The 16,774-nt window shown below is 45.3% G+C and overlaps 1 protein-coding gene across 1 annotated transcript; it reads left to right on the top strand.

Moving 5' to 3' along the window:
• Nucleotides 1-10,010: 10,010 nt before the first annotated feature.
• Nucleotides 10,011-10,571, top strand: LOC123381909 (keratin-associated protein 4-2-like). The gene has a single exon (XM_045044472.1). The coding sequence runs from the start codon at nucleotides 10,020-10,022 to the stop codon at nucleotides 10,569-10,571; it is 552 nt and encodes a 183-aa protein (XP_044900407.1). The 5' UTR covers nucleotides 10,011-10,019.
• The last annotated feature ends 6,203 nt before the right edge of the window (nucleotides 10,572-16,774 follow it).

Here is a 16,774-nt window from a genome sequence, read left to right as displayed (position 1 = left end):
GTTGGCCTTGGAATATACCTCCCTACCGCCCACTCCCTCCTCACCTCCTTGTTACTAACTCCACCGCAAATCACTACAAAGATTGTATTATCTGATATAGGTTAACGTGCCACTCTGATTGATGTATCAGCTACTGCCAGATTTTCTGATATGGAGATGTTTCTGTACGTCAAATAAATCTTGATTTTCCAGGCATAAATATAAGAAATCGTGTCTCATTCTTTTTCCTTCTTCAATGGTCACCCTTAGCTGTCAGGTCTTCTACTATTCTCTGCACAACGAGCAGGTCATAGCAGGCGATTTCAGGACTTTCACTTCTATCACCTCGGCGCTTCCCACGCTAACAGTTTAGGACGGTGCCTTGCAGCAAGCACCTGGAACTCTCTGTGGAGGGCTCGGTCTACGTGAAGGAACGTTTATCACAGGACAGAGCAGGGAAGGCAAGTGCCTGGGAGAAGCGTTTGAAAGGTGGCCAGTAGTTGGTGGATAAGTGCTCTAGCCTCTTTCCCCTTGAGTGGGCGTGTGAGACCAGAGGGCCTCAGTAGCACTGAACGAACCCCCGATGCCCACAGGACTCACCTGCTCTTGAAATCAACCTGGATTGGTTTCCACCCTTCCCTGGATCACTTCACAGTATCCCTAGAGCACTACTTGGGACCACCTCCCGGACAATCTACTTGGTCTCAAGCCTCTGTTTTGAGCTCCGACCCTGAGGTCGACCTGACACCAGGGTTCCTAGTCTCAGTAACAGTGCCTTCAAACATTTCCCTATGATATGAACGGTCACTGGGTGACACTGTGGGCTCTCGACCTCATTCTCCGCTGAACCACTGAATCTTTTCATAGGATGTTGTTTCTTCTCACAGTTTGTGCACACTTGGTTTTAGACTTCCTGTGTCCAATTCTTGGAAGATCATATATCCCAAAGGACTGCCGACACTCCCACCAATAAAACAGCTCACCATGTTAGGAAGTGTCTCTCTCAAGGAGGCTATGCTTGAGACGGACCACACCAAAATGTGATTCTCACGTTGCATTCAAAATACCAGAGCCTACAACGGGTATTCCTGCATAAGTACTGCATGAGGAAGGAGGTGCTCTCAGGAGACCCAGTGCAAAGCGGAGTCAGCACAGGGTAGTAAAAGAAGCTAAGACAAAGGGTGCTTTCGGTTCAACTCCGCCCCCGTATTCTGACCCACACATGAGGGGTGTGTACTGGGCCACAGGCTTGCTCATCTTAGTGGAAAAAGCGCCTGGGCCTTTGTGCTCCTACGTCAACATCCTTTGGTGAGTGGAAAGGATGGAGAGCAAGAACTCCAGGTGTCCCCCACCCCAGAGCCTGAGACAGTTACCTGCAGATAGTGCGTGATCAGTGTGAACCACGCGTAGCCCACACTCAACTACCTTGTGGGTGAGGGCATGTATGGCAAAGAGAAACAGAATGGGATATCGTATACCTACTCCTGGTTCTGCCCATATCTATGCATTTCTCTCAGTAACCTTGCTCCAGGTCGTTTGCCACAGTTTCTATAAAAACCTAGAAGATGAGAGTTAATGGGCAGCTTCTGCGCTCCTTTAGCTGACTTGCCTGGTATAGTGACCATGGTCTCCCTTCCTGAGAGTTCTGAACCCATGGTTCCTGTGTCCTCTTCAGACTACAACTACTTGTCCATCTGCAGTGAATGTCAGGAATAGGAATACCACGAATGTCCCTGTAGATCACCTAAACATGTAATATGCTAAACATATTCCTTGTGGCTCCCATAGCTCCTATGTGTAGGCACTAGAAGTCCAAAAGGATAAGGTGGCAGCCGGAGGTTAATGCCACACAGAACTTTACCATGTCCCTTCCAGGTAGCTTTCCTGTCTTAGAGCCGAGACCTCTAGATGTTCACAGGCTACGATTATGGTAGAAGGTGGCATAAATTCTCCCCAGTGGATCACTGGGGTGAAGGTAGTGAGGAACCTTCTCCTTCAACTCTGACATTAGATCAAGGTGTTTAAATAGGAACCATGAACGATTGTACGTATCCAGTAGTGAGTTCAGCTCAGATCTCATCCGACAGCCTGCAAACACATGAGTATTCCTGTTTCTGCTGAACCAATGGCCATAGATTCCTTGAGTAAGGATGAAAGAAATTCTATGATATATACTTGTGCAGCCCTTCATCCTAGACGACTGGCCTCTTCATTTCTAGGTTAATGGTTTCTAGGTCTACTTAATAGCCTGACTCTGCAAACTCTGCCAGGGATCATGACTTTCCATTGGTTCATGGTCTCAGCCTTTGTTCTTTTATTCTTGTTCCTTTAAATGCACGCACACACCTATACTCTCTCTCTCTCTCTCTCTCTCTCTCTCTCTCTCTCTCTCTCTCTCTCCTATTAAGGTGTATCTGAGTTGGCTGCCTATATCCTATATGAGGGACATCATGCTTTATTATCCATATTGATAGATCCCTGAGGGTCACATATCATTCTGCCCCCTTTGTCATTCCAACCTTGTTGGCAATCACATAATGATACCCACACTACTTCCTACAATTAAGTCCTGCACATGACTCAGTCATTCAGAGCTATGACCATCCCCATTCTTCCTAGGGAGCACAGTTTGGTCACAGTATTCCCTACCACAACCTCCAACTTTAGACAATAGGCACTCCTCTCCCAAGATGCTGCTGACACCGGTACTTGATGAGTCCCTAATAGTGTGGTAAAGAGAGTGCCCCAGACCCTCCCAGGGAATGGCTACGTGGGCTTTGTGACCTTATGGCTATATCCATTTTAGCATTTCTATTTCTTGGCACCTTTCGATGCCTCCCTTCTCACCTGTGTGTGCCGTGGTCCTAGATAAATCTATACTGGTTACCTACTGTTATGTAACATTACCCCCAAATTTAGCAGCTTATAGTGACATTTATTTTCTCTACTTCTGTGGATCCAAATCCAGGTATGGCCCACCCAGACTCTCCATTTCATAGGGTTTCACATGGCTGCACTCAAGGTGCTGGCTAGCACTGGGGTCTCATCTGAGGTCTCGCCTGGGGAAGACTCTACTTCCAACTACATTTATGCGGCAGGGTTCAGATCCTTTAGGGCCACAGGTGGGAGGCCCTCGCTTCCTTGCTGGTTGTTGAATGGAGACTATGCTCAGTTCTTTGCTGCAAGGATCTCTCACATAGGACCTGGCTTCATCAAAGCCAGTGAGAGACAGAAAGAGTCGGCATTAAGATGAAAGTCACAATCCTTTGTAACTCAATCACTTGATGTTGTCATATCCTGTTGATAGGCAGTTTACTTGAGGGGTGGGAATTACATGAGACCATGAACTCCAAGAGGTGGAAAACATTGGACCTTCTTGGAAGCTACCTACCCAAACTCTTCCATAACATTGAGTAAAAAAGTTACACTTACAGTGAGATTTCATTCCTATAAAAATTCAGAAAGATGCGAAATAAAACTGTATCATATAGGGATGCCTACATAGGTAATGAAACTGCAAGAAAAATAAATGAAAAGATTACTTGAAAAATCAGCATAATAATCATCTGGAGGGTGGAAAAGTGTTCGTGGTCAAGAAAGGGCATAGAAGAGCCTTCTTAGTAGTAACAAGGTTCTATTTCTTGACTCCAGGTTTTGATACGTGGATGTTTGCTCTATAACTATTTTTTTAATGTTTACTTATTTTTGAGGGAGCGAGAGAGAGACAGGGCACGAGCGGGGGAGGGGCCGGAGAGGGAGACACAGAATCGGATGCAGGCTCCAGGCTCTGAGCTGTCAGCACAGAGGCCGACATGGGGCTCGAACCCACAGAAAGCGAGATCATGACCTGAGCTGAAGCTGGACGCTCAACCAACTGAGCCACCCAGGCGCCCCTATAACTATTTTTTATCACGTACATGTACTTTGTATGCTTTACACCGTATGTGCATTTTTTTTCATTGTAAAAATGCAATATTAGGGTGTTGTTAGTCAAATGAATGCTTCCATGGCGTCTTCGCAAGAAAAAGAATTCATATGTTAATATGTGAGCTGGCTCCTCCGTGGAAAAATACAATATACAACAGTTGTTTTTTCTAATAGGATTTGAGAAGTGGTAAGCTTTCTTCTATTTCTCATTTTTCATGGTAAGATCCACTGACATTTACCAGTGGGTAAGAGATTTAGAAAGGCTTAGAAAGAGATTGCATTTGCCAGTGGGTCACAGATGGGCTCTTTTTTAAAAAACAATTTTTATTTAATTTATTTTTTTTTATTTACATCCAAGTTAGTTAGCAGATAGTGTAACAGTGATTTCAGGAGTAGATTCCTTAATGTCCCTTACCCATTTAGCCCATCCCCCCTCCCTCAACCCCTCCAGTAACCCTCTCTGTGTTCTCCATATTTATGAGTCTCTTATGTTTTTGTCCCCCTCCCTGTTTTTATATTTTTCTTCCCTTCCCTTATGTTCATCTGGTTTGTATCTTAAAGTCCTCATATGAGTGAAGTCATGTAATATTTGTCTTTCTCTGACTTGCTAGTTCTGCTTAGCATAATATCCTCTAGTTCCATCCACATAGTTGCAAATGGCAAGATTCCATTCTTTTTGATTGCCGAGTAATACTCCATTGTGGATGTGTGTGTGTGTATATATATGTACACACACACACACACACACACACACACACACACATATACATATATACAAACGTTAGGGTGCATACGTCCCTTCGAAACAGCCCACCTGTATCCCTTGGGTAAATACCTAGTAGTGCAATTGCTGGGTCGTGGGGTAGTTCTACTTTTAATTTGTTGAGGAACCTCCATACTGGTTTCCAGAGTGGCTGCACCAGTTTGCATTCCCACCAGCAGTGCAAAAGAGATCCTCTTTCTCCACATCCTCGCCAACATCTGTTTATAGCTGAGTCGTTAATGTTAGCCGTTCTGATAGGTGTGAGGTGGTATCTCATGGTGGCTTTGATTTGTATTTCCCAGATGTCTCCTTTGGAGAAGTGTCTGTTCATGCCTTTTGCCCATGTCTTCACTGGATTATTTGTTTTGGGGGTGTTGAGTTTGATAACTTCTTTAGAGATTTTGGATACTAACCCTTTATCTGATATGTCATTTGCAAATATCTTCTCCCATTCCGTGCGTTGCCTGTTAGTTTTGCTGATTGTTTTCTTTGCTGTGCAGAAACTTTTATTTTGATGAGGTCCCAGTAGTTCATTTTTGCTTTTGTCTCCCTTGCCTCCAGAGACATGCTGAGTAAGAAGCTGCTGTGGCCAAGGTCAAAGAGGTTTTTGCCTGCTTTCTCTTTGGGGATTTTGATGGCTTCCTGTCTTACATTCAGGCCTTTCATCCATTTTGAGTTTATTGTTGTGGATGGTGTAAGAAAGTGGTCCAGGTTCGTTTTTCTGCATGTCGCTGCCCAGTTTTCTCAGCACCACTTGCTGAAGAGACTGTCTTTATTCCATTGGATATTCTTTCCTGCTTTGTCAAAGATTAGTTGGTCATAAGTTTGTGGATCCCTTTCTGGGTTCTCTATTGTGCTTCACTGACCTGAGTGTCTGTTTTTGTGCCATACTGTCTTGATGATTACAGCTATGTAATACAGCTTGATGTCCAGAATTGTGATGTCTCCTGCATTGGGTTTCTTCTTCAAGAATGCTTTGGCTATTCGGGGTCTTTTCTGGTTCTACACAAATTTTAGGATTGTTTGTTCTACCTCTGTGAAGAACGCTGGTGTTATTTTGATAGGGATTGCATTGAATATGTAGGTTGCTTTCGGTAGTATTGACCTTTTAACAATATTTGTTCTTCCTATCCAGGAGCATGGAATATTTTTCCTTTTTGGGGTTTGTCTTCTCCAATTTCTTTCATAAGCTTTCTATAGTTTTCAGTGTATAGATTTTTCACTTCTTTGGTTAGATTTATTCCTGGGTATCTTATGGTTTTGCGTGCAGTTGTAAACAGGATCGATTCATTGACTTCTCTTTCTGTTGCTTCATTGTCGGTGTGTAGGAATGCAACCGATTTCTGTGCATTGATTTTATATACTGCAACCTTGCTGAATTCATGAATCAGTTCTAGCAGTTTTTTAGTGGAATCTTTTGGGTTTTCCATATAGAGTATCAGTCATCTGCAAAGAGTGAAAGTTTGACTCCCTCCTGGCCCATTTGGATGCCCTTTATTTCTTTGTGTTGTCTGACTGCTGAGGCTAAGACTTCCAATACCATGTTGAATAACAGTAGTGAGAGTGGACATCCCTGTCGTGTTCCTGACCGGAGGGGGACAGCTCTCAGTGTTTCCCCATTAAGGATGATATTAGTGTTGGGTTGTTCATATATGGCTTTTATGACCTCGAGGTATGATCCTTCTGCCCCTACTTTCTTGAGGGTTTTTATCAAGAAAGGACGCTGTATCTTGTCAAATGCTTTCTCTGCATCTATTGAGAGGATCATAGGGTTCTTGAACTTTCTTCCATTGATGTGATGAATCACGTCAATTGTTTTGCAGATATTGAACCAGCCCTGCATCCCAGGTATAAATCCCACTTGGGCGAGGTGAATAATTTTTTTTTTTTAAGTATTGTTGGATCCAGTTGGCTAATATCTTGAGGATTTTTGCATCCATGTTCATCAGGGAAATTGGTCTATAGTTCCCCTTTTTAATGGGGTTGGTTTTGGAATCAAGGTAATGCTGGCTTCATAGAAAGGGTATGAAAGTTTTCCTTTCATTTCTATTTTTTGGAACAGCTTCAAGAGAATAGGTATGAACTCTTCCTTAAATGTTTGGTAGAAGTCCCCTGGAAAGCCATCTGGCTCTGGACTCTTGTGTTTTGGGACATTTTTGACTACTAATTCGATTTCTTTACTGGTTATGGGTCTGTTCAAATTTTCTATTTCTTGATGGGCTCTTCAATGTCTATGCTTTCCTTCTAACTCTAGCTCAGTACCAAGGGACAGATCCTCGCCCAACTATCGGACGTATTCTCTGCTCTTCAGATGATGTGGTATGGCCTGAATTTTTTCACAACAAATCTGCCAAAATGTAAAGTAAAAATACCACCTACTCTTACTTAAACACATGGGAATATATTGCTCTTAAGCTAAAATAATGCCTTTTATAATGGGTTTATTCTGTTTGCCATGCGCAGATGAATTCCCAGTACTTACTTGGCCATGTCTTGGCCTCCTTAAGCACTTCCTCTTACATGGCCAGGAACCCAGCTTTCAGAGTGCAGCCAGAAATGGAAATCAAGGCTGGTTGTCTACAAACTAGTGACATGTAGACCTATATTGTGACATCAGGGATCATACTGGTTTTTTGTTTCTTTTCCCTCTGTAGATGAATTGTATAGTTTCTATAGATCTAGGATCTGCAATGGAAACAGCGAGGGGCCACCCACTCATTGCCGAGTCTCAGATTTCCTCCTTCCTTCCTTCCTTCCTTCCTTCCTTCCTTCCTTTCTTCCTTCCTCCCTTTCTTCTCTCTCCCTTTCTTTTCCTTCCTTCCTTCCTTCCTTCCTTCCTTCCTTCCTTCCTTCCTTCCTTCCTTCCTTCCTTTCCTCCTTTCCTTTCCTTTCCTTTCCTTTCCTTTCCTTTCCTTTCCTTTCTTTTCTTTCATCCAAGTTAGTGAACATACAGGGTAGTAATGGTTTCAGCAATAGAATTTAGTTATTCCTCACTTACATACAACACCCAGTGCCCTTCCAAACAAGTGCCCTCCCCAATGCCATCACCCACTTAGCCCATCCCCCCACTCAAGCCCCTCCAGGGACCTTAGTTAGTTCTCTGCACTTAACAGCCTCTGTCTCTAGAGAGGGAGGCAAAGCCCAACAGAGTCCTAAATACAGAGAACAAACTGAGGGTCAGTGGGGTGGGGAAAATGGGTGATGGGCACAGAGGAGGCACCCAATGGGACAAGCACCAAGTGCTGCATGCAAGTGACAAACCAAGGGAATCAACTCCCAAAGCCAAGACCATGCTGCACACACTGCATATGTGCATTTTAAATAATATGAAAGACTTTTTCAAAAAATTTAGGGTGAACTGAAATGCATCTCTATTTAAGATTAAAAATGAAAGATGGGCTTAAGGAATGCCTGGTTACCCTACCATAACATACATTGGAAACAGTTAGGATAAGTCTTGATACTTCTCTCATATAGCACAAAATGAACCACTAATATATGCACCAGTGTTAGTGATTCGCATAGGCATAGGCATGTTAATGGTGCAAAACAGAGGAGAAATAACATATTCTCTAGAAACAGTATATATGCTAGAGATATATACTACATATCATCTATTCAAAGGTCTAGATCAAAACTATTCTACAGTGAAAAATACATGAAAACAGTGATTGCCTCTATGGTAGTTCAGACTTTAGTAAGGGACAAGTGGGGACTTTCTGCCATAATGGAAATGTTCTACTGAGAGATGGGGGGATTACATGGACCTGCTTCTGTGTATCATAACTCATCACTATGGATGAGTACACTTAGGATAAATAGATTCAACTGTGTGTAAATCCCTTCTACGTTGCGAAATAAATCACAAAATGTAAACAAGAAACACTAAGTAGTTTATTTATGAGTAACTCTATGGTTTTACCAAACTGTCTTCTTGGCTGATTTGCCTCAAACACAATTCTTCTAGTTAAATCATACTACTACGAACTCCTTTGACGGTTCTTTCAATACTACATTGCAGTTATCTGTAAGTGTGTTCATGGTGGGGCTTCTCAGTAGCCTGTGCATTTCCGGGGAGGAGACCCTAAACGGTACATAGAACATCAACAACTGGCAATGTGTGTATCTCTTTAAAGCCATTCAACAAGTCGGCTTTAAAAGCACACAGGAACTACACAGAGGCACCTCTCAGAGCTTAAAGGATCAGGACAAAGGAACAGGCCTCTAAGTGTCATCCTGGGGCCTTCAGCATCATCTGGGTACTTGGCAGAAATGCCAAATTTCAGCCCACACCCCTAGCGCCATATTCAGAACTTCTGAGATTTGTCGCACCATATCTTATGAGCCCTTCAGATACTTGCTGCATCCTCAAGTTGGACTATTAGTAAATGGGGAATAAGTATAAAGACCAACTATGTAACCTGACTACACTAAAATCCATTCACATTTTAAATGGATCCAAACAAATGTGCACTCTAGAATTCCCAGCTATGGAGATAAGATCAGAGGAGAGTGCATTCTGATTATTCAACTTTTTTTTTCTCCTCCATTGAAGAATATGCTTTATTAAGAATGAGATAAGAATTTGTAAAGGCGGTGTCTTCCACAGTCTAAAGACCTTCCAGAGAAATGTAATGCAAAGATACATGACGGCAATGATAACACTCAATGAACTACAAATCGTGGCAGTGATGGGAACCATGCACCCAATTGTCTGCCGTGGCTTTGGGGTAGAGAACGTGATCCAAAGGCAGAAACATTAAAGTTAGAAACAAGAAAACCCATTCCAGTGGCAGAGGTTACCAACATCACGTGTTCATAGACACTGACTCCCTTCCTCATTAAAACTGACCCATAAAATAGGACCTTTTCCTCTTGTCCCATGCCACCTCCACACTATGCAGATGGGGTTCCCTCCCACTGACCATTGGAAGAAATGCACAATCCAAAACAGGTTTGCCTTAACCCCTTGCTGCTAGGGGTGTAGGAGAGGAAAACAAGAAATGTAATTGCAAATGCCACCTACCACATGACAGCCTGCTGTGGAGGAAGAAGAGGAGAGTGGTCCAGAGGATGCCAGTGGGTGTAGGTCAGGAGGAAAAGCAGACCACGCAGAGTTTCTCACATCCAACAAGAAAACCTCTTTGCCATCAGTTTCAACCAGTACATAGACACACATTATTCTGTAATCTGACAATTACTTAAATATTAGGTAAACAAACACAAGGAAGATGTGTTGACAAATCACCCGGTACGAGCAGTATATAAGAGGCCAGGGCACAAGGAGACTTCCAAAGTCCAGCCCCTCACTCTCCTGGAAACCAGCCCAGAACCTCCACCCTCTGATACCATGGTCAACTCCTGTTGTGGCTCCAGCTGCTGTGGCTCCAGCTGCTGCCAGCCTTGCTGCCGCCCCACCTGCTGCCAGACAACGTGCTGCAGGACCACCTGCTGCCGGCCCACCTGCTGTGTGTCCAGCTGCTGCCGCCCCTCCTGCTGTGGCTCCAGCTGTTGTGGCTCTAATTGCTGTGGCTCCAGCTGCTGCAGGCCCAGCTGCTGCATCTCTAGCTGCTGCCGCCCCACCTGCTGCCAGACCACCTGCTGCAGGACCACCTGCTGCCGCCCCTGCTGTGGGGGTTCCAGCTGCTGTGGCTCCAGCTGCTGCCAGCCTTGCTGCCAGACCACCTGCTGCAGGACCACCTGCTGCCGCCCCACCTGCTGTGTGTCCAGCTGCTGCCGCCCCTGCTGTGGGGGCTCCAGCTGCTGTGGCTCTAATTGCTGTGGCTCCAGCTGCTGCCAGCCTTGCTGCCGCCCCACCTGCTGCCAGACCACCTGCTGCCGGACCACCTGCTGCCGCCCCACCTGCTGTGTGTCCAGCTGCTGCCGCCCCAGCTGTTGCTAGACCCCCTGCCACCACCCAACCTGCTCTAGTGGCTCTTGCTGCTGCTGAGTGCCCTCACCTGCACCCTGCTGTTTTCATCAGCCAATCTCCTTCATGTCGTCCAACTGGCAGCTGAATCATGTGAGGCCAACTGTAAATCCTCAGTTCCCAATGATTTTTCAACTGGTTGGCCTTGGAATATACCACCCCACCGCCCAATTCCCTCCCACCTCTTTCTTATGATGTCCATCCCAATTCAGTACAAAGGTTGTATTTTCCCTGATATACAATAACATATCATCCTACCTGATGTATCTGTTACTGCCAAATGTTCTATATGGAGATGTTTCTATATACCAAATAAATCTTAACTTTCCAGGCATTAAATGTAAAGAATCGTGTCTCATTCTTTTTTCCTTCGTGAGTGGTCACCCTTAGCTGCCAGGTCTTCAATAGAAGACCTGCACAACGAGGAGATCATAGCAGGCGATTTCAGGATTTTCACTTCTATCACCTCAGTCCTTCCCATGCTAACAGTGTAGGACGGTGGCTTGCAGCAAGCACCTGGAACTCTCTGCGGAGGGCTCGGTCTACATGAAGGAGCAGATCGCGAAGGACGCAATATGGAAGGCACGTGCCTGGGAGGAGCGTTCGAAAGGTAGCCAGTAGTTGGTGGATAAGTGCTCTAGCCTCTATCCCCTCTAGTGGGACATGTGAGACCAGAGGGCCTCAGTAGCACTGAACGAACCCCTGATGCCCACAAGACTCACCTGCTCTTGAAATCAACCTGGATTGGTTTCCACCCTTCCCTGGATCACTTCACAGTATCCCTAGAGCACTACTTGGGACCACCTCCCAGACAATCTACTTGGTCTCAAGCCTGTTTTGAGCTCCGACCCTGAGGTCGACCTGACACCAGTGTTCCAAGTCTCAGTAACAGTGCCTTCAAACATTTCCCTATGATATGAACGGTCACTGGGTGACACCGTGGGCTCTCGACCTTATTCTCCGCTGAACCACTGAATCTTTTCATAGGATGCTGTTGCTTCTCACAGCTTGTACACACTTGGTTTTAGACTTCCTGTGTCCAATTCCTGAAAGATCATGTATCCCGAGGGACAGGAGACACTCCCACGAATAAAACAGCTCACCATGTTAGGAAGTGTCTCTCTCAAGGAGGCTATGCTTGAGGTGGACCGCACCAAACTGCGATTCTCACGTTGCATTCAAAACACCAGAGCCTACAACGGGTATTCCTGCATAAGTACTGCATAAGGAAGGAGGTGCTCTCAGGAGACCCAGTGCAAAGCGGAGTCAGCACAGGGTAGTAAAAGAAGCTAAGACAAAGGGTGCTTTCGTTTCAACTCCACCCCCGTATTCTGACCCACAGATGAGGGGTGTGTACTGGGCCATGGACTTGCTCGTCACAGGGGCTAAGGGGTTAGGCCATGGTACTCCTACATCACTTTCACTACGTTTTGACATCCTCTGATGGGTGGAAAGGATGGAGAGGAAGAACTCCAGGTGTCCCCCACCCCAGAGGCTGAGACCCTTACCTACAGTGTGTGATCAGTGTGAGCCACTCATAGTCCATACTCACACTACCTTGTGGATGAGGGCACATATGGCAAAGAGCATCAGGATGGGATATTGTATACCTACCCCTGGTTCTGCTCATGTCTGTGGATTTCTCTCATTAACCTTGCGCCATGTGGTTTGTCCCAGTTTCTGTAAAAACCTACAACATGAGGGTTAGAGGGCAGGTCCTCTCTTCCTTTAGCTTCCTTGCCTGGTGTTGTGACCAAGGTCCCCATCCCTGAGAGTTCTGAACCCATGGGTCCTATGTCCTCTTCAGGCTACACTACTGGCCCATCTGCAGTGAATGCCGGGAATAGGAACGCCACAAATGTCCCTGCAGATCACCTGAATGCTAAAAATATTCCCTGTGGCCCCTGTAGCTCCTAACGTTGACCGCTGCCTTCCTGGCACTAGAAACCCAAAGGGATGAGGTGGCAGCCAGAATTTTACTTCCAATCAGAACTACCCACGTGCCTTCCAATGAGCTTTCCTGTCTCAGACCTGAGACCTCTAGAGGCACACAGCCTACAATTATCGTAGGAGGAGGCACAAATTCCCCCTAGTGGACCATTCAGATGAAGGTAATGGGGAAAGTTCTCCTTTAACTCTCACACCTAGATCAAGGTATTTAAATAGGGGACATAAAGGATCGTGGGTATCCAGCAGTGAGTTCAACTGAGATCCCATGTCCAACAGCCTGCAAACCCATGAGCATTCTAGCTTCCGCTGAACCAATGGCCATAGACTTCTGGAAGAAGGATGAAAGAATTTCTACGATATGTACTCGTGCAGCCCTTCAACCCAGAGGACTGGCCTCTCCATTTGTAGGTTAATGGCTTCTAGGTCTGCTAATAGCCTGACTCTGCCAACTGTGTCAGGGAACATGACTTTCCATTGGATCAATGACCTCAGCCTTTGTTCTTTATTCTTATCTTCTTTTAATTCCACACACACACACACACACACACACACACACACACACACACACCCCTATATAAGGAATAAGGAATATAAGAAATATAAGGAATGAAGACCTTGGTCACTGTGCCAGGCAAGTCAGCTAAGGAGCAGAGAAGCTGACCATTAACTCTCTACTTGTAGGTTTTTATAGAAACTGTGACAAACCACCTGGAGCAAGGTTAATGACAGAAATGCACAGACATGGGCAGAACCAGGGGTAGGTGTACATGTCTGTGTGTGTTTGTATGTGTGTGTGTGTGTGCGCACGTGCGCACGTGCGTGTAGGCTTTTGGGTACATGAGGGTGAAACTGAGTTCGTTGCCTATATCCTATTATGAGGGAAACCATGCTCTATTATCCATATTGATAGATCCCTGAGGGTCACATATCATTCTGCCCCCTTTGTCATTCCAACCGTGTTGGCAATCACATAATGATACCCACATTACTTCCTACAATTAAGTCCTGCACATGACTCAGTCATTCAGAGCTATGACCATCCCCATTCTTCCCAGGGAGCACAGTTTGGTCACAGTATTCCCTACCACAACCTCCAACTTTAGACAATAGGCACTCCTCTCCCAAGATGCTGCTGACACCGGTACTTCATGAGTCCCTAATAGCGTGATAAAGAGAGTGCCCCAGACCCTCCTAGGGAATGGCTACGTGGGCTTTGTGACCTTATGACTATACCCATTTTAGCATTTCTATTTCTCTCTGCACCTTCTGATCCCTCCCTTCTCACCTGTGTGGGCCGTGGCCCTAGATAAATCTATACCAGTTACCTACTGTTATGTAACATTACCTAAAAATTTAGTAGCTCAGAGTGACACTCAAATTTATTTTCTCTCTTTCTGTGGATCCAAAATCCAGGTACGGCCCACCCAGACTCTCCATTTCGTAGGGTTTCACAAGTCTGCACTCAAAGTGCTGGCTGGCACCAGGGTTTCATCTAGGTATGGTCTGGGGAAGAATCCACTTCCAAGGTCACTTATGTGGTCATTGGCAGGATTCAATTCCTCGCAGTCCACAGGAGGGAGGACCTCACTTCCTTGCTGGTCGTCGAATGAGACTGCGCTCAGGTCTCTGCTGCAAGGATCTCTCCCACATAGCGCCTGGCTTCATCAAAGCCAGTGAGAGAGGGAGAAAGAGTTGGCATTAAAATGAAAATCACAATCATTTGTAACTCAGTCACTCGATGTTGTCCTATCCTGTGGGTAGAAGCAAGTTACTCAAGGGGAGGAAATTACATGAGACTCTGAACACCAAGAGGCTGAAATTATTGGGCCACCATAATTGAGTGAAAGAATCCAAACACATATATACTAAGATTTCCTTATATAAAATGTGAAAACATTTAAAAGCAAACTCTATTGTTTCGGGGTCATACCTAGGTTATAAAACTGTAAAGAAAATAGATGAAATAGTTACTTGAGGAATCAGCATAGTAGCCATCTATAAGATAGAAGGAGAATTATGACCAAGAAAAGACATAGGAAGAGCCATCTTGAGAGCAGTGTTCTATTTCTCGACTCAAGTGTTGTGTATAGAGACGATTTGCTCCATAATGATTTTTGTATTTATATGTTTTACACGTTTTAGTATATGTATGTTTTCCACAATATGAAATTTTTTTGAAAACCAGGAGGAACTCAATTTCTTACTCTGTTTATGTTATTAAAAATGATGAGCTTAAATGAAAGTTGGTTACCCTACCATGAAAGTAATTGGTAATAGCTATCACAAACCTTGGTACTTTGTTAGGACAGGTCTGATCTAGTGACACCTGCATCAACATTAGCATGTGCCAAGCTAAGTGGAGGACAGAACAGAAATTATACTATATTATCATTTGTTTGGAGTTCTAGATCAAAACAATGTGACGGTGAGAAATGTATTGAGACGGCAATTGCCTCTGGCATCAGGGAGTTTACTAAATGACAAGTGGGGACCTTTTGGTCTAAGGGCATGTTCTTCTTCTTGATAAATGTGGGGATTACATGGATGTGCATCAGTTTTTGAAAACGTAATACACTGGATGAATACAGTTAGGATTTGTGCATTCCAATGTGTGTAAATTTCATCTAAAATTTATACTAAATCGTAAAAGTAAGTGAGAAATGGTGACTACAATTATTTATGAATAAAATCTCTGTCTTTACTAAACTGTCATCTTGGCTAATTTGCCTAAAACACAACTCTTTACTTAAATTACACTACTATTCCCACCTTTGATGTAACTGTTTCAAATTTTATTAAAGTTGTGTGTGTGTGTGTGTGTGTGTGTGTGTGTGTGTGTGTGTGTGTGTTTAATCTTTTCAGTTAACTGTAAATACCTGGGTAGGAGACTCCACATCACATCTGTAATGCCAGTAACTGTCAATGTGTCTATCTCAACAAATCCACTCAACATACATGCTTTAAAACCTGGCAGTAATTTGAGAGAGGCACTTCCCCAATGCTAAAATGAACAGAACAAAGTAGTAGGTCTCTATGTGTGGTCTTCCCGGATGTGTCTCAACCATATGTAATAAGTCTTTCAAAAGACTTGCTGTGTGCTATGTTGGACTATCACAAAATGGAGAATAAGCAGAAATAGTAACTAAAAGAACCCGAATTGACTACATTCCATTCACATTTGAAATAGATCCAAAAACTGTTTGCTGTAGATTTGCCAGCAAAAGGTAAATCCTCAGGAGAGGAACTTGCTGAATATTCAAACTTGTCTGTTTTTTTCCAGAATTGATGCAGAATAATTTTATTAAGAATAAGATAAGAAACAGGGAGAAGATGGAGGCGTAGGAGTACGCTGGGCTCACCTCGTCCGGCTGATCACTTAGATTCCACCCACACCTGCCTAAATAACCCAGCAAACCACCAGAAGACTAGCAGAATGGACTCTCTGGAGCCAAGCATAGACAAGAGGCCCACGGAAGAGGGTAGGAAGGGCGGAGAGGCGGGACGGGCTGCACGGACTGGCGAGAGGTAGCCGGGGTGGTGGAGGGGAAGCCCGCCCGGCAAGGCAGAGCCCCCGAGTCTGGCTTGCAAAAGCGGAGGGGCCGGACTGCATGAGTTCTGACAGCCAGCGGGACTGAACATCCGGCATGTTATAAGTCAACAGCTCTGCTCGGAGAGAGGGAGGGCGAGAGGACACCGGGAGGGAGAGGTGTTGAGCCCTGGAAGACAAGAGCTCAGCTCCGCGGTGAACCAAGGCGCTGGCCAGCGCCATCTCCCTCTCCCATCCCCCAGCCAAAACCCCAAAGGGAACCAGTTCACCGAACTTGCTTGCACCGCACAAACACCCAGCGCTGTGCTTCTGTGGATCCATCCCTCGGACGGGTCACCCTCCCTCCCTGGTGCTTCAGGGCCCCTCCCTCAGGGGACCACCGACAGCAAAGCGAGCTGAGCCCGCCCCTCCCGCCCCTGTGCACCTTGCGGATCCACCCCGGTTAATACGCCAGATCCCATGAAAGCAGCACCACAAGCCTGGCAGTGTGCAAGTAGCCCACACAGGGGCCACTCCACTCCACAGTGAGTCCTGCCCCTGGGCGAGGGGAAGATAAGGTACACACCAGTCTGACTGTGGCCCCAGCGGTGGGCTGGGGACAGACATCTGGTCTGACTGCGGCCCCGCCCACCAACACAAGTTACTCCAGACAGCACAGGGGAAGTGCCCTGCAGTTCCG

Source organism: Felis catus, chromosome E1, assembly GCF_018350175.1.
Source record: "Felis catus isolate Fca126 chromosome E1, F.catus_Fca126_mat1.0, whole genome shotgun sequence".
Lineage (NCBI taxonomy): Eukaryota > Metazoa > Chordata > Mammalia > Carnivora > Felidae > Felis > Felis catus.
This window is presented reverse-complemented; position numbering and strand designations above follow the sequence as displayed.